At 43.0% G+C, this 22,847-nt stretch overlaps 1 protein-coding gene across 1 annotated transcript in view; it reads left to right on the forward strand.

Moving 5' to 3' along the window:
- Nucleotides 1-22,847, forward strand: part of lrp1bb (low density lipoprotein receptor-related protein 1Bb) — a 230,197-nt gene that overhangs the window by 164,421 nt on the left and 42,929 nt on the right. Inside the window, exons 41-56 of the mRNA XM_062402272.1 lie at nucleotides 44-415; nucleotides 2,969-3,158; nucleotides 5,161-5,365; nucleotides 7,510-7,702; nucleotides 10,942-11,067; nucleotides 12,279-12,407; nucleotides 12,571-12,690; nucleotides 13,559-13,672; nucleotides 14,122-14,271; nucleotides 14,524-14,646; nucleotides 17,285-17,404; nucleotides 19,119-19,247; nucleotides 19,840-19,962; nucleotides 20,713-20,853; nucleotides 21,103-21,290; nucleotides 22,645-22,828. Of these exons, the coding sequence (XP_062258256.1) occupies nucleotides 44-415; nucleotides 2,969-3,158; nucleotides 5,161-5,365; nucleotides 7,510-7,702; nucleotides 10,942-11,067; nucleotides 12,279-12,407; nucleotides 12,571-12,690; nucleotides 13,559-13,672; nucleotides 14,122-14,271; nucleotides 14,524-14,646; nucleotides 17,285-17,404; nucleotides 19,119-19,247; nucleotides 19,840-19,962; nucleotides 20,713-20,853; nucleotides 21,103-21,290; nucleotides 22,645-22,828 (2,607 nt within the window). The remainder of the gene's footprint in view (nucleotides 1-43; nucleotides 416-2,968; nucleotides 3,159-5,160; nucleotides 5,366-7,509; nucleotides 7,703-10,941; nucleotides 11,068-12,278; nucleotides 12,408-12,570; nucleotides 12,691-13,558; nucleotides 13,673-14,121; nucleotides 14,272-14,523; nucleotides 14,647-17,284; nucleotides 17,405-19,118; nucleotides 19,248-19,839; nucleotides 19,963-20,712; nucleotides 20,854-21,102; nucleotides 21,291-22,644; nucleotides 22,829-22,847) is intronic.

Here is a 22,847-nt window from a genome sequence, read left to right on the forward strand (position 1 = left end):
AAATATGAGACAAACCAGTAACCACACGTCTTGTGTTTTGAAGGCACCAACCCGTGTGCAAGGAGTAATGGAGGCTGCCAGCAGCTGTGCTTCCACCTGGGCAGTGGTCGCCGGACGTGCTCCTGCGCCCACGGCCGCTTGGCGGAGGAAGGCTTTGCCTGTGAGCGCTACGAAGGTTATCTCCTCTACTCTGAAAGGACTATACTGAAAAGCATCCATCTTTCGGATGAGAGCGACCTGAACTCGCCGGTCCAACCGTTTGAAAATCCTGCATTTTTCAAGAACGTCATAGCGCTGGCGTTCGACTACAGTCAGAAGACCGCCGGGACCAACCGCATATTTTTCAGTGACGTCCATTTTGGAAATATCCAGATGATTAATGATGACTGGACAGGAAGATCTATTATTGCAGAAAGTAAGTGAAGGGTTTACTCCGACTGTGTTTTACATTATGTGTTTAAAGACACGGGGACAACATGCAAACTCCACACTGAACAACACCCGGCCAAACTGGGATTTGAACAGGAAACCTTCTTGCTCTGAGTCATCAGTGCTCCACCACAACACCTATCGTTTACTTCTCAATCGGATTTCAAGAGCGTTGGGCTTTTTTAACCTCATGTTGTAATCATGGCTTATTGTGGCAGATACAGTTTAAATGTTTTGATTCTACTTCAGTCTTAAATATAGGACAACCTCTATACACAGAGCATTAATAGCAAGTACCCTTCCCATTCTGTGGAAAATATATTTTTTATTGAATCACTATAGCATGATAATAAAATGAGAGACTGCACCATTACTGTCACCGGCTACATGATGGGACCAGTCCCTCTCCATGTCTCCTATAAAGCTCAGTAAGTCATGTCTCGATAAGCATGACCGGATTCAGATGAACAGCGAAAGCCTCTGTTCTGCTCGACTTGCACCTTCTGCCATTATGTGAAGTTTCCACTGGGAGCAGAGCTCAGCACCTTCCCGCCCCCTCCTCACACTGGGGGGACTGGCAGGGTATAATGATCAACTCGCTCCCATCCTCTCCAACCATCTCCCACTCTCCTTCTGCTGGTGTATTTCTCTTCTAGAAGTGAACAAGCATTATTCCAACCATCTGTCGAGAATGTTAGGTGTCCTTCGCACCTCGTGACATGGAAAACCTAAGTGATGTAAACAGTTGAAACATAAGGGACGTGCACTATAATGCATAGCAGTGTGGATTAAGTGATCATAGTTGGTGTAGAGTGAAAGCAGCATGTCCTTCTGGTTTATTTTGATGAAATCAACAACTCCAGGCAGTGTCCAACCTTGCACTGTATATAAAATCAACACTCTTCTCTTTTCCTCTAAAACTTTGTGCCTGCATCTCGTCATTGAAGAAAGGTGAAGATGTTAATCATCCATATTTCCCTAATTAAACTCCATGTCCTCCATTAATTACTCCCTCGGCCCGCCAACAATTTGTGAGAAACTTCGAGCTGCCAGACAGCTTTTATTGCAAACTATTAATTAGTGATCGGCTGACTCAGGTAGTGTCTTAAATATTCCGGGTTATGGTTTATGCGTTTGTAGATAAGAGGAAGCCAAATTCAGTTGCATCGGCCACATGCTCACCATTAAGGCAAATTAATGGGCCGTGTGGACGGATGAAAGTGTGTGTGTGAGTTACAGCAGAGGGATCCGGCTCGCGGGCGTTTGCCAAATGACGGACACTCATGTTATTCCAATACAGAGACATTGTTTAATGTATTTACATTTTTTAATTGTCTTGTTGTCAATTTGTGGGTGTTTCATTGAGCCGAGTATAGACAGGAAGCTGATTCCTTGGGCGGACTCCGTGTGTCGGCCTTGTGAAAGAAGATACCTTATTTTGTGAGGCAATACAGAAACATGTTTGCAAATGGAGGAGTTACACATGAGCAAACACACACAGAGAACCTGGTTCATGCAGGTGATTTTTCCAAAGCCCTAACAAAGCCATGTTTCCTCTCTGGTATAAACTAATATCTGACAGCTTAGGCTCCACCGGCTTTGCAGAGTGTGACTCAATTGAATTTTCATATATAGGCTCCACTGCTACATGTTTCCCCCCGAAACACTTTTTAATTTTCCTCAGCTGACATGGATCCATCCAGAAACATGATCCCAATACTAACACAATATGAGGCTGCCATCTGTTAGAAACAGAGTCAGTGGTTTTATTTTTACCTACATCTGCGCTGGAGACGACTTTGCAGTTTAGTGCCCCCCAGATGTCAGTGGCAGAGCAAATTGTTATATTTGGGAAACACAAGAGTATATCAGTGAACTACACAAACACTTTTTATGTTTTACTCTCAAATTGTTTCTACCACCTTTTTTGTTGTATATGTAGCCCAGAGAAGAAAATCAACAATAAAATAAGTTGAATACATTTCTATCAGTGTTGAGAAAATCTATTTAACATAACACATTTATATGTTCAACTAGTGAGAAGAACGTTTCGATCAGATTGGCCAACAGCCAATAAAGTCAAGTTCACTTCTCTTTTTGGCCAATCAGAAGTTTTCAGCCCACGTCCCCTACTCATAGTTTAAGATATGGACAAAAAAGACACACGTGAACCAAAGGACTTTGAAACATCTGATTTAAGATGATATGTTGTTCACTCCGGGCGGCTGTGGTTCAGGAGATAGAACAGGGTCGTCCACTAACTAGAGGGTCGGCAGCTCGATTCCAATCTAACGCTTTCTGTGTGCTGGAGTGTCCTTAGGCAAGATGCGTGATCCTAAATTTCCCCTGATGATGGAGCCAGCAGTGTATTCGTGATGAGTGATAGAGATAGATGCACTATATGAATATGAATATGAATATGAATTGCCAAGCTGTACTGTAAAGTGCTTTTAAAACTAAAAGACTGGAAAGGTGCCAGATAAATACTGAGCATTCACCATTAAACTGTGACCCCGGTCTAACGTCTCTGTGGTTTCAGATGTGGGCTCAGTGGAGGGCCTCTCCTACCACCGGGCCTGGGACACTTTGTACTGGACCAGTTCCACCACCTCCACCATCACCAGGCAAACTGTGGACCAGACACGGGTCGGTGCCTTGAGCAGGGAGGCTGTGGTCACACTGTCCGAGGAAGACCATCCACATGTCCTGGCCCTGGATGAGTGTCAAAGGTCAGCAGCTCTTCTACTTCTCCTCACTCACTCTCTCATTAGCCACATCAGTTAATCCAGTTAAAAAAAACGCCCGGACCGAAGTTCCACTTTAATGTTTATAGGTTGATATATGTTCGGCTGCGCTCAGTTTTATTATCACCAGGGCTAATCTTTCTCCAGCAGAGTATTGTTTTGCTTTGCTGTTCTGACAACGCCGTACACTCCGTAGCTTTTGATCCTCATTATCTCGCTTAGTGTCAAGATGAACCAGCAAAAGGCTGTGATTTTATTTAATGGTCTGGGAAAATAGCAATATAACATAACACCATTATGTGTGCGAGCAGCGTAACTAAAGTCAGGGCTTTTCTACCTCCCTAAGATACAGAGAAGCATGTGGCTCTTAAGAGGAGGCTTGACTAATGCAGTGCATTGCTCTCAGATTTTCCCCATAAAGTCCTTAAATAAATTTCATTTAATGCAGAAGGTCACTGTCAGAGTTTTAAGTAAAGGGAGGAAAAAATGCACATTACTGATGTTTTAAAATCTGGGCTCTGGCCTATTAGTTTTACGACGTATTTTAAGATCTTTGTACTTGTCTATAAATCTATTCATTGACTATATTGTTGATATGCTGCCAAGATATATCCCAGACAGAGCTCTCAAATCCACAGGCTGTCTACTGCTCACGTATCATAAATGCAGAGCAGTGGTATGCTCTGGATCGGAGGACAGAGGGAAACTGAAGCTGTTACTATAAATGTTGGGCTTTAATGTACTAAAAAATTGTTATTACATTGTATAATGAATCAATTTAGCTTTTTTGCATAAATAGTCTATCTAATAAATCTCTGTCTGTATGTTGCTTGCATATCTCAAGAAAAAATCCTAAGCTTTTTTGAAATACCTGATTTCACAGCTTCTTTGGTTCTTCACAATATAGCACCTCAGCATTCAAATTACATGAGGTTCAGATGGTTAGGAAAGAGTGAGTATCTTGCTCCAGCTGTTGGATCAACTAAATTAATTTCTCGACCCCAGACTATATCCTTGGTTGGCAATTTGGCACCATATCCATCCCACTCCAGAAACACTGTCTGATAATTAGAATTCCAACTCAAGTGATTAATTAGCAGACCCTGGTTGTGACTTCTGACCAGAATCCTTATTATCGCTCTACAGTGGACTTCCATGACTTCATTACAGTACGGAGTGAGAACCCGGGAGCTGGGGAGCGATAATAATCTGAAAATAGCTTTTTTTCCCCAGTTCTTTCTTTCCTGTTATTTGTCAACATAGTTGCTGATTTAAAACACGCACCCTCCATCTCGAAAAATCCATACAAACAAAGATAGATATTTTTAATTTATTTACTCTGAAGCTATTATCTGCTTTTCATACTCCTAAGGCCTCGCAGAGAAGAACATGAATAAATTACCTTTCTCTCAAAACATGTGATGCTAATCTCCTTTATCCAATGAAAACGGAGCTGCACTTTATTACTGATGAACGCCTTCAGGGCTTATAATGGAGAAGCCGATGGTCCTGGGAGCTACGGGATGATGCTGATAACTGAGTGACATGAATAAACCTCAGGGGATTTAATTCATTGAGGAATAATTTGTCCTAATTATTAGGAGTTTGTTTTATCTCTGCTGTATAACATGTAGACCAAATCTAAATTTTATGAAAATGTACTTCTTATTACCAGTAGATGGCGCTGTGACTAAATATTTGCATTAAGATGACTTCGGTAAAGCATCTTATCAAAGATATGAAATTTGAATCAGACTTGATGATATATGCTTATGCTACAACAACTTCCTTTTTTTACATTGAAAAGTCAAAATTTGCTGTGCTGCTAAGGCAACACTATTCAAGAAAAGCTCAGAATTTATGTGATATACCATCGTCTAGATCTTGAGGCTTTCAAAGGTATTTGCTTTTACAAAGCCGGTGGAGCCTAAGCTGTTATCTACAGACCTTGAAATTAAAGTTCTGGTTTGCCTATTGCACCTTCTAGCCTGATGTTTTGGACCAACTGGAATGAGCAGAGTCCCAGCATCATGAGATCCACGCTGGCGGGGAAGAACATGAGGATCATCGTGAGTTCGGACATTCTGACGCCCAACGGGCTGACCATCGACCACAAAGCAGAGAAGCTCTACTTCTCGGATGGAAACCTCGGCAAGATCGAGAGATGCGACTACGATGGTTCAAGCAGATATGTAAGTGTGAAAGTAAATGTCCGTAAGTGAAAGATATGAACTGTGTTTGCAATACATCCTAAATGAACTCGTTGGATTTACAGCGCCCCCTCTTGGCTGGTGTTTGCCACCTCATAGCCAAGTGTTTTCTAATAAGACGAATGGCTGCTAATATATACAATACATCCTGTTTGAATGCATTTGTAGCCAATGATTACTTTTTTTTCTTAGATTTGTATTAGTTATACCCTGACACAAGGTATGGACATTCCATTATTTATGTACATTTCTGAATGAATGAATGAAAGACATTTTTTTTCTATGAACGGAGGCAGTGGCTCACCAGGTGAAATCTATTTTCCTCTTTTGTTTTTGAGGAATGGAAATGTTTCATTACAAAACATCGGAGAATCCAGGCACATATTCAAGGACAGAATGTCAAATTGATCTGCCCTTTTTCCTCCTGAAATGAAACTGTTTTTGTGTCTACCATTTAATCTCCCGTCCCTATTGAGCTCCCGGAACATGATCCTGTATACGGCGAGAAGGATATGAAATACCTCTTGGTGCTCTCTCTTATATCTCATCTCTGGGGGTACAGATGGTCTCCTTAATCACCAAAGTCATTCCGTGCTAAAGTAAACAGGCTCAGCTTGGAGTTAGGACTCAGGAGTTCTCATTTTGCCCGTGAAAACTTGCATGCATAATGTATGACATCCCACCTGGTTATATATCCCCTGTATTCCAATGTGTGCAAGAGATTACAGTACAAGATGGTGCTTTTTGCTGTGGATTTCACTTTTGCTTAACATGACCTCTGCCGCTCATCTCCTTGGCCCGTTTCAATTAGTTTCCCATATGTTTGCTGATCTGGGTCACAAGGCTCGGGAAGTCTTCCCCTGTGCCCCCCCCCCCGCCCTCACTGCAGTAAAATCCTGCTAACGAAGGCTTTGCAGCGAGACCACTCCAGGTGCGGATCCTCCGTTCCAATTAGAACATGCGACTTAAACAGTCTGATCGTCAGCTTCAGCTCTTTCCCCCCCGACGCTGTAGACGTTTGAAATCTTGAGACAACCCATCCACCGCATACAAGACATTAATACTGCGGAGATGGCAGCTCCTGGCTCCCTGTCACTTTTAAAGTCCTCTGATTGCCTCATTTTTGTATTGAGTCACATGAATGTCAACTTGGATGGCGGTGAAGTGCCCCTCGAGGGCTCGGCTACTCTTCGCTGCAGCGGTGCCATCGCATGCTGCCAGTGTAGTTGGTGACAGAGAAGAATAAATGCTGTGGCATGAGTCTCTCCCCTGTGCCACTTTGAGAGTGGAGACCCATGTCCTTAATGACGGCGGGGCAGCAGAGTGCATGGAAAGGGAGGACGTCAGCATGTTTTACCACGAAGAGAGGGACTGTAAATAGCGAGCTGTCGGCCGGTTGAAGTACTGTATTTAGATATTGTTGGGTAGTAAATGAGTAATAAGAATAAATGAATTGTGTATGTTCACATTTACCCAAAACACGAGTTGGGCCCAAACGTAATGTGTCGCTGGCTGTAAACCCTAATGTGTCCCAAATCTAATTTTGTATCAATATGTTCCGTCCTACACCATCTGGCGTCCCCCCTCTCGTTCTCCGTCCGTCTCTGTCTCTCACTTGCCTGATGGCCATTTGTTGCTTCCGCACGCTGGGCTCCTTTAATCAACACCTGTCCTATTAATCCCAGTATGGCACAGGGCTAATGTGATGCCGCTTACAAGCCTGTCCCACTAATGGCTTAGACTACAGAGCTGCTGGAGGCCCTGATCCCCCCCCCCCCCCCCCCCCCCAGAAGCCCGTAGAGTCCCACAAGGAGGCATTTGATGGATTCCTGCCTCCCTGCCAAAGACACTGTCATTTACTCCTCCAACATCTGGGTTAAGCAGTCATGTGGGCGGCCTGGGTGATGTGTTGATTAATGACTCAAAATATTACTCGTCACATTTATCCCTATACGCTTGCACCTGAACCTCTGCCGGTGCTTTCTTTACCCTGATCCTGAAAAGACCTTGGTTTATGGGGGGAAGTGAAAATATTGACAGTATGAAATTAATCTTGTGCTATAATAGAATCATTCCCATAACCAAAGACTTAGGTAAACGCCTTAACATCTGCTCTATGCTTGTAGGTCATAGTTAAATCAGGACCAGGAAACTTCTACGGGCTCGCCATCTACGCAGACTTCATCTACTGGTCAGACTGGGCCCGCAGGTCTGTGCTGCGGTCAAACAAATACACAGGCGGGGACACCAAGGTACTTCGATCGGATATACCCCATCAGCCAATGGGAATCATTGCTGTGGCCAGAGACACAAATAACTGTGAGTATTTACACACCCTGGAATTAACCTGTTCCCTTTCTGTCGATTCTGAAGACACCTCTATATTCACACCTTTAAGGCCGATGTCATTCTTCAGTTCTGGCTCTTCACCTCACCTTGGACTAACTAGGTACTGCTAGTTAGCTCCATTTATCAGGCTTCCAGCTCTATTAACATGACTGCTGGAGGTTTGGACATTTCTTGATTCTTAGATGCATCGCGATGCCAACGTGGACGTCCCTGCATCGAGAACGAACATAATCAAATCATGTTTTACACCATATTCATTTTTTTTAGTGATGTCCCTCCACTGCAATAATTATAACCACCACTGCTTCATGATCAGGACAGATGCACAACAAATGTCCAGTCGTCTTTCACCGTGTCAGAGTCTCTGTCTGAGTGTCCTCCCTCCACTCGCCCGCTGACCTACGCTCACTTTACTCATTAACAATAAACACCGGCACTAATCAGAATTATTATTAGGACCAGGACGTTTACCTTGTGTTTGTTGATTCACTTTAGAGTTAATGAGCCACGTAGTTCATGTGCTCCAAACAACACCAGACGCACACAGTCAGGACATCGTTGTTAAAGTGATTCATGATCCGACACCATTGATTAATAACTGAATACATGTGGTTATCAGTTTAAAGGGATATTGGATGACATCTGTGCCGCTGCTAGTTTGTCATCACTGCACACTTTTGTTTGTTTTTTTCTGTTTGGACGTCACAGCCCCTTCGGTGGCTCCTGCTGTTCGTTCTGCTGGTTCTATGATGCACTAGAAGCAGAAATAAGAAGATAAGAGTTAACTGTTATTATCAGGCTCAATTCTGCAGATGCACTTGTCCCTCACTGTCTTGACATTTTTCAGTTGCTATAACCAGTAGTGAAAGGCAGCATTTACTCAAGTACTGAACCTCAGTGCTCTTTTGTGGTATTTTCAATGTACTCAAAGTACTTCAACTCGACTGCATTTCAGAGACAAAAATATTGCACTGTCTACTTCATCACATTGATGTAACATATGTATTTGCACGTTAGATTCTACACAATGGATAATATGAAAAACAAGATTAAGCCTGTGGTTTCCAGTCATTTGTCCAGTGGCTCATGCTGTTCGTTCTGCTGGTTCTATGATGCACTAGAAGCAGAAATAAGAAGATAAGAGTCAACTGTTTTATCAGGCTCACTTCTGCAGATGCACTTGTCCCTCACTGTCTTGACATTTTTCAGTTGCTATAACCAGTAGTGAAAAGCAACATTTACTCAAGTACTAAACCTGAGTGCTCTTTTGTGGTATTTTCAATGTACTCAAAGTACTTCAACTCGACTGCATTTCAGAGACAAAAATATTGCACTGTCTACTTCATCACATTGATGTAACGTATGTATTTGCACGTTAGATTCTACACAATGGATAATATGAAAAACAAGGTTAATCCTGTGGTTTCAGCCTTTGGCAAGTGGCTCATACTCAAAAATTATTTTGAAAAGGAATTTATCTGCTCCAATACAATATTTTGACAGTATATATTATCCGCATGGTTTGAATACTTAAATACTGAAATGTCCAATGCAATTATAAAAAACAAATTTGTGTATCAGAACTTTTTTCTCCTATATGACTGTGCTGTCTTAAACCAGTTCCAGCAGCTAAAACATTAACATGCTGTTCACACACTGATTATTCAGTAATAAACCATCAAAGGATGTTATAAATAGAGACATCAGTTGGTCAGACAGACCAAAACATTACTTTTACTTTTAGACTTTAACTACATTTCACTGCTACTTTCACTTGTAATGGAGCATTTTTCATTTAAATCTCTCAAAATCTGTTAGCGACATGCTCTGTGTATTTAAGAAAATAAACACTTATTATAGAGTAATCTCAATGTAAACTTAATAAGTATTAATAATCAGTTGAGACTGGTGAATAAAACTAGTCCATTGGTATGTCGCCTGGGTTTGACTAAGTAAAAACTAAATATTTAAAAACCGGGGCCTCGTTTGGATGAACAATATCAGCGCGGATGATAAATGAACATGGTCTTATTTCGAATGTCCAGAAACTAAAGTTTCAGAGGTAATTAATACAAAAAACAGACCTATGTTGTAGTGGGAGTCTCCGAAGTGCCATATAAAGTTGAAATTCCAAGTAGGACAAAGGAAAGTGGGCTTCGGAGTGTCCCACTGGTTGGACTTGGACGCCAAGAGCCGTGCTGTTCCTTGTTTATCCCATCATGGGAAATAATCCTATCCTACGAGGCTCCTGGTTATAGCCGGGAGTCGACGGCTTCATGTGCAAGGACCATGATCTTTACGTTGTGAAACTCTGTTTACATTTTTCTTGTCATGATTATTCATAATCATACAAATGGTTTACCTGAGCTGAAGACCAGGAGACGATTCTTGTCTCATGAATAACTCGGAGCTAGGGGGCAATTAATAACTGGGGGTCTTCATTGGACATGCATGTCTGTGATCACTAACAAATGAGATGTTGTTGCTAAGCTTCTTTTATGCATAGCTCCTGAGGACTGAAGCAGCCCTTGCTTTGTTTATTTGTCTTTAATGATTAAAGTTGGTGATATTTGTATATTCAGCACCATGATGCATTCGGTAACAGAATGGCACTTAGTGAATACCTCTGCCAAGACATATCCTCCATATGAAACCACTTAAAAATTTACTAGAACCAGATTTTTAATTTTATTTTGCCAATAGCCTTATTCCTTTAAGTGTTTTGTTATTGTTTGTAACTGGAGTTACCACCAATATCATGCCAGAGACCATTACATCAAGACATCCTAATTCCATATACAAATCTTATTCATTAACGGCAAAGTTCAGTTTGTCATCAGACCCTCAGATTCAAAACAAAGACATAATAACTTGATTAACAAATCATTTAAGGGATGTTTTTCTGTTGATATGCAGCCAAATCTGTGCCAGTTCAATCCCTTGAGATTTCTAAAATGTATGTGGAATATGTGTTTGCAATACCACTTGTCCTTATTGCTAGTAATTAAACTTAAATGTGGGTTATCAGCATTATTAATATTACTTACCAATAGATAAGGAAGGCTGAGTCCAGTTGTCAGGCTCGTTGCAGTACTTCCTCAGAAGAGGAATGTAGTGAAAGTCTCAGACTGATTAAATCTAAAATAAGGAGCTGTCTGGGGAGAGTGCTTCTGACCCCCTAACCAATTCCTCTCTGATTGTGATTGAAGGTGAGCTGTCCCCGTGCCGACACATGAACGGAGGCTGCGGTGACCTGTGCCTCCTCACTCCGTACGGGAGGGTCAATTGCACTTGCCGAGGAGAGCGGTTGCTGCTGGATAACAACAGATGCGTGTGTAAGTCATGAGAAGCTTCATAATTAATTCTACTGAGGGCGAAACCTCTAGCCTGTCGAGCATCTCCGGTATTAACTATTGATTTTTATTGGAATTTCGAATGTATTTATTATTACGAAAATACGTCACCGCCTGAATTTGTATGCACGCTGTAACCTGGCATCTGTTTTCACCCTGGGTAAGACATTCTCTGTGCTGTTTACACAAACCCTCTTTGAATTCATCCCTTTGAACATAACCACACACAAACAGAAAAGTGTTGACCAGCTGCTGACTCTTCTTCTTTGGCTTGGCAGTGAATTTGTAATGATTCCAGGAGTCCTAGTCGATACCGCTCAGGGAAGATGCAGCTCTAATGCAGTGCTGCTTTAAGTTTCGCCAAAGCAGAAAACACACTTGAGAGGGGTAGAAGGTTTTGTCACAATTAGTCGCCTGAAGTCACAAGTGTGGAGCCTTTTTCTAATTTGACACACGGCTTCGTGAATTCCATATGCAGTGTGAGGATATAGAACATAAGGTGGGAGGAGCTGTTCAAATGAGGGAAGTTTGGCTGGACTGAACGTGGCAAGTGACTCAGAAGAGCTGGATGGAAGCCTGGATGTCACAGCAGAGGACAGTGGGCTCCATTCCACTCGTTACAAGAGGAGGAAGACGTTTCAGATCGTTGAATTGTGAAGCTGTAAGAAGCTCAGGGTGGGGTTCGTAGATAGAAGATAATTATGGTAGAAATTTTTTTGTTATACCTAAAAACTGAAATAACTCAGGGCATTAATTATTTGAATGGTGTACTGCTGTATATCAAACAAATAAATCAAAAAATTAAGTATAACAGAATACCAGGCATTTTCCCCTTAACTTTGAGTGTATGGGAATGGGATCATTCAAAAGCATTAACTCTGCTACTTCCTGCCTGGCGTCCACAGTACTCCTCACTACTGGGGCCACTAAAACAGAGAAGTTTGGAAACACTTGCTGATTGGCTCTTCTTTGTGACAACGTAGCCTTCATAGGCGATTCATAGGGCTCCTATCACATGACCCCCTTCTGGCAGAATACAATGTGCATTAGCCTCGGCTACCAGAGTAGAACGTGACATGAAGAATCAAATACCATCATTGTTGTCTTCGCTAACAGCTGTTGTACAGTTAAATTCTCCATTTTGCCAGGCATGATCAGTCATCCTCGTTATTCACCATTGTTTTCTTCTGCAGCAGAAAATTCCTCCTGCAACATCCACACTGAATTCGAGTGTGGGAATGGAGAGTGCGTAAACTACCAGCTGACCTGTGACGGAATAGCCCACTGCAAAGATAAATCCGATGAGAAGATGCAGTACTGTGGTAAGAAACACATCACAGCTCTAAATCTGAAGTATATACGGATTAAATACAGATATTGAACAATTTACCCTAGTGATCGCTGTTTGCCATTTACAGTTCTGGTAGTAATATGTTCCAAATATTTGTTTATTTCTAACACGTTGACACATTTCAATTTGTTCAGACAACAGAAGCTGTCGGAAGGGTTTCAGGCCGTGCTACAACCAGCGCTGTGTGGCCAACAGTCGCTTCTGTGATGGGATTGATGACTGTGGGGATAACTCGGATGAGGCTTTCTGTACCAGTGAGTCACAGCCGTTTGATCTCCTGTTCTATCCGTCCTGCCTCAGAGGGCAGGATCCAGCCACACACTAATGCTCATATTAATACAGCACGCTAGGCTACATGCTGGGCTAAGCCTTCACTGTCTAATGAGCCCCAAGATCATAAAGGGTGCACAAATTCAAAGAGGATTCAAACCTCCACCCTGAAAAAGTTGCCTCAGAGAAACCTGCATGGCACAGATTTTCTTTTTCACCTCGACGGGGAAATAACGCAGGAAAAAGAGCAGTTGAGTTTATTTTCACTCTGTAATTGGTGAAAGAGGGAAACCAAGGTGAAGAGACTCTCACCGAGCCGATTGAGCCCAGGAGGAGACAGAGGGGCTCTCGTAATTAATGTGGACTCGGCATTGGGGGATTTCAGGGAGGAGTTAATCTCGTTACGTTGTGTCATCTTCAGCCTTGCATTTTCCTTTTAATGGGACATCAACAATAACTTTTCCCATTGCCGCTGGAACATTTAATTATGGTATTATGTTATATACGATAATAAAATGCAGCGAGGTGAAATGACCAGAACCATTGTGCATTAGGTGGTGAATGAACAGCACAACTAAGGAGCCCCCTCTTGCATATTTAGTGTGATTTGCTCTCGCACAGCACTTAAGGGGTCGTGAAAGTCAAGCAGTTTTTTGTATAGCCCAGGAAGACCGACTGCACAGATACTGCAAGTCATCGCGAAGCCTTTTTTCTTCTCTGTCAGTTTGCGACCCGGAGCTCATTTTCACCAGCGAGCTTCTCAGCATTGTTGTGAGCTGTACCTGTTACCTCCGTCTGAGTGCTGTGTCTCTTCTGTTATCTTTTTATGAAATGCTAATTTTCCTCCCCGAGATGTCACGTGCGGCTTGTCGGAGTCATCGTGCCGGGACGGGAGCTGTGTACCCAGCTCAGCCTGGTGTAACCAGGTCATCGACTGTGCCGACGCCTCCGATGAAAAAAGCTGCAGTAAGTTCTTTCTGCCTTTTGCTATGCATAACAGGTACAATGGAAATATAACAGTGGCAGTCAGTAGAGGTCATACCACTGCAAAGGCCCAACTTAAATTCAATCAACCTGCACCAAATAACACACACACACACTCATAGATATCAGTTCCCTATGTATGCCTGTTGTTTTTCCATAACGATCCATTCATTATTTCCTGGGAAAAATCTAAATGCTGACAAATGCTTAAGAATGGATGCATCACCATATCCTTCCACCAAGTTTTGTGGAAATCTCTTCTGTTGGTTTTGTGTAATCTTGCTCACAAACCAAACACACCAACCGACAACACCACCTCGGATCTGCGCTCGTCACTGGGATCACGTTGACTGCTGCCACCCTCGTCCTCGCCTCCACCATCACGGCGTTTGTGACAAGACCATTGTTGTTGTGCTGTGTTTTGTATTCAGACCACACCGACTGCTCGCACTTTCACAAGCTGGGGGTGAAGGAGAAAGATTTCATCAGCTGCAACTCCACCTCGCTGTGCATCCACCACTCGTGGATCTGCGATGGTGCAAATGACTGCGGCGACTACGTTGATGAGACCAATTGCCAGGGTGGGCACAGCACACAAACACACACACACACACACACACACACACACACACACACACATACTCATATTTTGCCTGTGCGTTGAGAGGCAGATCAAGTAAGCCAGCTTCAATTAGAAAAGACTTAAAACAGATCTCATTTTGAGAGATGATAATGACAGTGGAATGAGAGATTCTGAGAGCTTAGTATGAGATAATGACCTCAATCATGACTAATGCCCAGAAGACTGACTTGGTTTTCGTCGCTCTACCCAGTTTCCCATGGACAGCAGTGTGAGGAGGGCCACTTCGCTTGTCCGAGCGGGAACTGCATCTCCAGCGTGTGGCTGTGCGACGGCCAGAAGGACTGTGAGGACGGGGCCGATGAATTCCAGTGCGGTAAGCCCACAAATCCAACCTCACACGGAGGAGCCCCCACACAATAAACTGCAATGAGGTTTTGTTTCCTAACAGGCTGAAATAGATGAGGTGTGTGGTTGCTCTAAACAACACTGTTGGTGGTTGGAAGGATATTTATTATCCATTAACTAGAAGCTATTTGTTGCACCAGATTTTTTTGTATAAATAGATCTAGGCCTGCAACGAATATTGTGTACAGTACAGTCTATACACTGCGGAGACAGAAGGACAAGAGATGATTGTTCATCATGCCACATGCAAATTCCTCCCCACTTTGTTTTGCTCCCCCGTATTGTCTGTGTGAGATTTCTCAAGTAGGTGTCTCTGAATTCAGAGTGCGGCTGTTTAGGGCACACGTTTCCCCCCCTTTCTCTCTTTGAATTATGATACACAGCACACCCAGTGTAACAATTAATTAATGAGCCATCACTGAAACGGTTATATTAAAGACGGAAATGTGGAATGAATGGAAACTCGTGACATATGAGAGGATTACACGTTATGATGCCACTCCTCTTCTTCCTCTCTCCACTTCCCTCACCGGAGGCGGCGGGAGCATTCCCTCCTTTTTGCTTTGATCCACGCTAATGTATGCAGAGAACCTACCGTGACAAAGTCAGAGACCTCCGCAATTAAACAGGAGGGCCATAATTATGTCATGGCACGGATTAATATAATTTGCCCTCAAAACCAACAGCTCACTCACGTACCCGTTCACGTGTCACTGCCTTTGGCATCAAAGCAAAATTGACTGGTAGCTGTAAATCAGGTGGTCAGAATGTCTGCCAACTTCATCACGGTCGCACACGTGTTCCACACACACTGTCACAACACTCACACTCTGTATGTAACGTGGATTTAAAACCTTTGTTGTAACATAACAAACATGTAACCATTGTAATTTGCATCTATCAGAACCAAACATATCCTTTTCTACACACACACACACACAAACTCAGAGCGTGGATGCATGGCACATGGAAGTTCAAGCAGTGTTTTGCGATATATATTTATTGTTGTTGTTGTTATGTTATATATCTTGCAGCCCTAATAGACAGCATAATCATAATTATTTGTTATTCGGATCATGTCAATAGTCCTTGTCATCATAAGGACTGCTGTGCCCGAGTGCAGCCTCATAGACCCACTAGTGTTGTAATTTTCCCTTTAAATCATCCAAACCTCAGGGACTAACATCCAGAGTAACACAAATAAAATGTGACAATAGAACTTACGGGTCTTGTAATGGTCAATGTTCGACTAGGATGGAGCAGATCACTAATTCTCCCGGTTTCCTCTTCCTGTATGATTAAGCAGCAACTCTGTTTGTTTTTTGTTTTCTTGGAAATGAAAAGCAATAGGAACACTCGTTTTCATTTCTTAGTGCTGCTCCACTTATCAGATTTATTTTATAAAACGTCAATGAATGTTGTTAGAGCGATGCATAACACAAGAACACCATTTCCATCGTTTTATCTCAATGTAATTTGTGCCTGTGTGAAACGATAACATCCTGTGCTTCAAATGTGCTTTTATCAGGACTGATATGAATTACTCCTCAACTCTTTGAGATGCTCTGAATGTTTTTTCAGGACAAAAAGACAATATTCCCATTCCTCTGAGTTAATTATCATATAAAAAGCTCCAGCCACTGATAATCTGTCTGCAGAGGGAAAGTGGTTTGAGGAAAATGCCATTACATTTCCGAAATGTCCTATTCCACATCTGATTAGAGGAAATAGTCATTTGTCACTTCACAATGCATACTGAGTGTTTCTACTCTGTGAAACACTGTTGAGAGTGAGTCATGAAAGGCTCTTTGATACAGCTCATGTGCTGTAGACCTGTAATGAATCTCCCGCTCACATTTGATCTGGAATCCCATACAGAAAATCGAGATAATCACCATTTCCACATTAAGCCATTTTATGTTTATCTCGTCCTTATCTCACATCATTGTATCAGTGCACGTAAAGCTAACGCAATGTGCATGACGGCGAGGAAAGCAACGCAGTGGGAGAGATGCCCCCCCCCCCCCCCCCTCCACGCTCAGTGGGATCCATACTTCCTTGCACTGTGGTCTGACCCGGAGCACACATTCTCCCTTCCTTCTCTCAACGTCTCATCAAAGCTCTGGCAGACTTTTCCAGGCCTGACATCTGAGAGGCAGAGCCCACAGAACAACTCTCCAGGGAGAGTGGGCGGCTCAGTGGCACAAACTCAGCAGGGACAAGGAATATATCCTCATGGTTCACAATGGCTTTTACACCGTGATCAGCTGCATGCTCGTTAATGACATCCAACAGGTTACTCTCACCTTAAGTGTCTGGCTCTCTTTTATTATTTGATTGTAGAAATATAATCTGAATTACTCGTCACTTTGAGCATCTATCCAAACGCCTTCCTTTAAAAGACAAAAGGGAAAAAATAAATCTACAATCCTTTGTGCAGCAGCTTTACTCCTGTGGTGCCACTAAGCAAAGACACTACACACAGAGAAAACAGAATGAGCCACTGGGGCAAATAGGAGCCACTTCTATAGGCTGTGCTGCTTTCGTTGTTGCGTCCTCCCCACTTTGCTTGATTTATGGAATTGAAATGTCCCGGCCCTCCGCAGATTCATCATGCCTGTGGAACCAGTTCGCCTGCTCGAAGAACAAGTGCATCGCCAAGCAATGGCTGTGCGACGGCGAGAATGACTGCGAGGACGGCCTGGACGAGAGCGTGCAGATCTGTGGTGAGTGGCCTTTCGCGTGTCACGGGGAATCTGCTGTCGGTATAGAAGGTCACATCCGCTATAATTCATATGGCGGCTCCATGTGTTTCCTCCATCAGAGCTGGAAATTAATGAAAAGAGATGAAACAATCTTAATGAGACAACAAAGGGGACTGCAGGCATTCCTGATGACTGGAGTGGGCACTGAGGCAAATCGATTTTTCATCACCGAGACCCAAGAGGCACAGTGATTTCAATTGGCAAATGAGATGTGCGTGTGGGTGTAATGAATACTACAATAAAACAAAAAAATCCAACCACAATAAAGAGACAAGAATTGCAGTGAACGTTGCTTGTATAATTGGATTGTAATGTGTCAAGGAATTATTAATGAAATGGCCCGTAGGTTTCTGAAGCACAGTTCTCGTCAAAAAAAAAAGATATGCACGTTAGCGCTACATGCTTCACTGAGCTACTGTATTTACCTTTGTTTCCCTGAGCAGCTATTTGTTCCTCTTCTCTTTGTTCTAATCCAAAGTAATGATGACTTAGAGGATTGAAGTGGATATTTTTACTCGCGATAGCACGATCTTTATGTGTTAGCTGTGAACAAGGGCAACTGCTGCACAATGAAAGTCTGTTTTATGGGGATCAAAATGTGACGGACATTCCAAACAGTGACCAGAGCTTTAATTTTATGAGTTCCAATGTTTTATTGTGGAGCGCTTGTAATTATTTTGAGGATTACTTTTACTACTTCTCTTCTGCTATTTCTTCTGAGCCATATACAGAATTTGGTATTAACCCCTCCGAGTCCAAGAGAAAACTAACAAGCTCAACCCAAACCCAACAGGGATTCTTATTTTTGTGATGTGATTTGAATGTTACTTGCTTACAATGATCACTAAAAGGAGAACCACTGTCATGTTCTACATTATGAGTGAGGGAATGTTGTGACACTTTCTGACCAGATCCGAGCCTGATGCAGTTATTGTAAGCTGCAAAGATTGAGTTACCTATTCCTTCACACATGGTTCCCTGATGACATCTGCATTGTGAAATATCAGCTCAGCCAACGTGACCGACCCAAACCTGTAAATCATTTCAAAAGCTGTGTCCGAAACCCGGACTAGACTTATTGGTCCCGACAGGCTCTGGTGTCCAAACTCTGATATGTGGCCCATTCCCACCCATCTTCGTCCACTACAACCCTGCAGTATGGAACAGCTTATTTAGTTTTACTTTGAACTGAAGCACTCTGATATAGTGCAACCGATCAATAGGCCTGCTTATATAACATAATAATATAAACAAGTGAAAGTAAACAAATTCTTAGATCTAGAAGTCTCTCAAGAAGAACATAGTCAGCCTATGTTGATCTGCAGGATGCTGTCTCATTCATTTAGACTCAGTTACTGGACTCAGGAAAAGGGCATGGAGAGACATAACTGCACACTTGTGCAACTATAATGGCAGGATGGTGTCGCATGATTGGAACGGGAAGCCATTGCAAGATAACACAAAAGTATTAAGAGATAAGGCAAAAGTAATCCCCCCAAAAATGCTTGTCCTGACCCTTCAGGGGCTCAAAACAACATATTCTATGAAATAACTGAACCGAAACCAAGATACATCCCCTTCAGCTCAGATCTACCTGTTTTTCTCAGTGCTGCCTTTGACCCATTGTATTCTTTGGCGTTTGAAAGTAGAGCATGTGCTCCTGTTTTCCTCCCAGGCTTGGTGACATGTGCTCCGGGGCTGTTCAGCTGCCCTGGGTCGTACGCCTGTGTTCCGAAACGCTGGCTCTGTGATGGCGAGAGGGACTGCCCTGATGGGAGCGATGAGCTCTCTGCAGCTGGCTGTGGTAAACTGCGTCTTCTAGTTCACAACCTTTAATACCTCATTGCAAGTTTAAAACTTTATGAAATCCCAGGGCAAAGGAATCACTGCCTGTTTGCAAATGATTGTCCTTGAGAGGCGGTGGTCTAGTGGCAGAAACTTGGACTATGGGCAGAGAAGGTCTCTGGTTCGACTCCACGGAGAGACAACAAAAGACCAACCTGGATTGATCTGTTCAAAAATCCAAGAGTCTCCCTACCCTGTCTAGTGCCCCTGAGCAAGGCACCTTACTCCCCCAACATCTGCTCCCCGAGCGCTGTACATGGTCGCTCTCTGCTCTGTGTGTCCTGCACCAGATGGGTTAAAAGCAGAGATTAATTATTTCCCTACCTGCATGAGTGTGCCTTTGCATGTCTGTGCATGTGTTTGGGACAAATAAATGCATCTTAATCTTAATCTTAATAAAACAATCGCTCATAGATCATGAAACCAGTACAAAGTGGACAAGTGGATTAGCATAAAGTGGATTAATATTGACTTGCATACTGATTGCCATGTTTAGAAAAGTTGTTTTTCTATTGATTAGCACGTTGATCTCACTTCTTTCCGTGCATTAGCACCCAACAACACATGTGATGACAGCTCATATCGCTGCCGCAACAAGGCGTGTATCCCCCAGCGGTTTGTCTGCGATCACGATGACGACTGCGGAGACGGATCCGATGAGTCAGTGGAATGTGGTGAGTTGAATGCACGTTGCTCTGTGGTGCAAATCGCTAGTGTGTAGAATATGTGTGACCTCTCTCTGTGGGGGGGGGGCAGATTGTATTTGCAATGCGCTTCTTTCAAAACACGGCGCTATGTGGAGGAGGACCTGCTCCTAACGTTGCTATAAAGAGCTCATTCCAAGCTAATGAAAACGCATTGATTCTTGGTTTCAGGTGATTATACACTAATGAAATCTTAACTATGAATATTATATTTAATTTGTGCTGATAGATCCCCTTAAGCAGTGGATGTTTAGAAAGGAAAAAAGGCAGTGTTTATACAGGTACAGTTTCTCTGGACTTCAATCAGTCTTTCTGCAAAATAATGAGGTTCAATACAATTGTTTTGAATGATGGAACGATTATCTAGGGAGATTATTGTGTATGTGTATTTATTATAGATCAATCCATGAGCAAGTTTTGATGTCAAAACTAGAGGGAATTATCTGTTGCTGCTTTAATATGTCGTAGTGATTCTGATGATGTATTCATATTTGAATTATTGAACAATGCAGCTATCGACACCATTATACATCCAGATGGCTTTGGCTGATAAACAATATTTTATAACACAAGTATTTGTTGAAATAATTAGACAAACATTACCTTGTGCAGCCTAGTGTAGCCCATCGGATTAGTACTTCATTCTACCACCACCATTAACTGACACCATGTCACTGCCAAGTGGAACTCGATGAAAAACTCCTCTTTCTCCCTCTCCAGTCTATCGCTCCTGTGGATCTGAAGAATTCCGCTGCAGGGACGGCCGCTGTCTCCTCAGCTCTCAGTGGGAGTGTGACGGCCACGCAGACTGTCCCGACCACTCTGATGAACTGCCTCTGAACCTCAAATGTTTGGCTGCAGGTAAGACTGCTGTTTGGCTCGCTGCTGGAATCTCTTCATCAGTGTCACAGGCAGCTCCTCTCGCCAAGGAAACTGGTGGGGACATATGGTGGAAACAAAAGCTGCTACAACCAGGAGACTTTTTCCTGAAAAGGATTAATCTGTCAAGCCCCATCGTCTGGTTAAAAAACGTTCCCCAACTTAGATGAGGAATCGTTAAAGGATGTTATGAGGATGTGTGCCAGTGAACGTCATGTCTCGTGTTTTCAGGAAGCTTGTGCAATGGCTCCTTCTTCATGTGCTCAAATGGACGCTGCATTTCTGAGGGTAATCTCTGCGATGGGAGAGACGATTGTGGAGACAAGTCCGACGAGAAGAACTGCAATGTGAACGAGTGCCTGAATCGCAGAGTCAGCGGCTGCACGCAGGATTGCCAGGATCTAACTGTGGGATACAAGGTAAGTGACCATGGCCACGGTTCAGCTGCTTGAAAAGCATTCTGCTTTAGAATGGCTTCCTGGCTGCAGTTAGTCGATAAAGCCTAACTCCTCGGGCTAAAGGTTAAATCAAGCTACGGGACGATAACAACTGTAGAAATATTTAAAACAACAGATAACACAGTCACTGGGGTTCAGTGCAAGAGCAAACACCATCCTGAATGCAAATCCAGTGATCCCACTGCACAGTGAGAGTTCCTTCATAAATATGACTGAGAGATGTGTCCTTCAAACATTGTGACAGTGCATCATAAGAATCCAGATAAAGTTTAGTACACCTATCAGGTCATAGGCTGTGTGTGTGTGTGTGTGTGTGTGTGTGTGTGTGTGTGTGTGTGTGTGTGTGTGTGTGTGTGTGTGTGTGTGTGTGTGTGTGTGTGTGTGTGTGTGTGTGTGTGCGTGTGTGAGATTTTAATTTAAACACTTGACTGACCTGCGGTTCTCGGCTTTAACATAATTTCCAAATCATGGGTAGATAAAATGTGGAGCCTATATTAGTAATAGTGTGGACATGAATGATTAATGACCAATAATGAATCAAGCCTAACTTCTCACATCATTAACTAGATAAAGATGGGTGGGAGCATACATACATTTAGTCACTCCCTTCCTGAATAACCTTGAACGCTGTAAGGAGTTTAATGATATGCCAGCAAACGTCTGCTCTCCCTGAATGTGCCGGGAGATTGTGCCCTGCCTGGTAATTGTGGCATGATCGGGTTGGAACCTGGTCAAGACCACATCTGCCGCCTTATTCTGTCGGTCAGTCGCTTTGTCAGTCTGTGATAGTTTATGTCTTCATACCTGGATTTTACGCTCCATTTCTTCCTCACAACTGCGTTCAGTGGCTCAGAAAAGTGTCTGTAAGCTGAAAGTGAAACCTCTCTTTGCTGCCATGACGGGGGCAGAGCTGGACAGAGAGCACATCAATGCAGACACTTTGCTCCTCCTGAGCAGGGTGACCAGTAGAAAAGCCTTGGAGGTTATAATGTTGGATAAAAAGGGATTTGCACTGACTCCAGAGCAGCTGACACAAGCACTTAGTTATCTTTTGGAGGCCCTGGTCACTGAAGTGTGGTCGGATTTTTTTAGCTTTGGCATATTAAGTGTGCATCACAGCTTTGACAACAAATAATTGTATGAATGAATAAATCATGTATTTTGTAGCCAGGCATAAAACCTTGAGTTATTTGTTGTACCCTTCAATTGAAAGCTAGGTGACCATTAATTTACAGTGAAACTAAGCCTCTTGTTGTTTGTGCTCACATTTCCTGCCTCATTATCGCCAACACATATTTCTGGTGTTTGTGATCAGTGTAAATGCTGGCCGGGATTCCACCTGAAGGATGATGGGAAGACTTGTGTGGACACTGATGAATGCTCCACTACCCTTCCCTGTAGCCAGCGCTGCATCAACACTTACGGCTCCTTCAAGTGCCTGTGTGTGGACGGCTACGAAGCCTTGGAGCGCAATCCCAATAGATGCAAGGCTCTGTCAGGTCAGCCCGATTTTTTTTA

The sequence above is a fragment of the Platichthys flesus genome, chromosome 13 (genome assembly GCF_949316205.1).
Source record: "Platichthys flesus chromosome 13, fPlaFle2.1, whole genome shotgun sequence".
In the NCBI taxonomy this organism is placed as follows: domain Eukaryota; kingdom Metazoa; phylum Chordata; class Actinopteri; order Pleuronectiformes; family Pleuronectidae; genus Platichthys; species Platichthys flesus.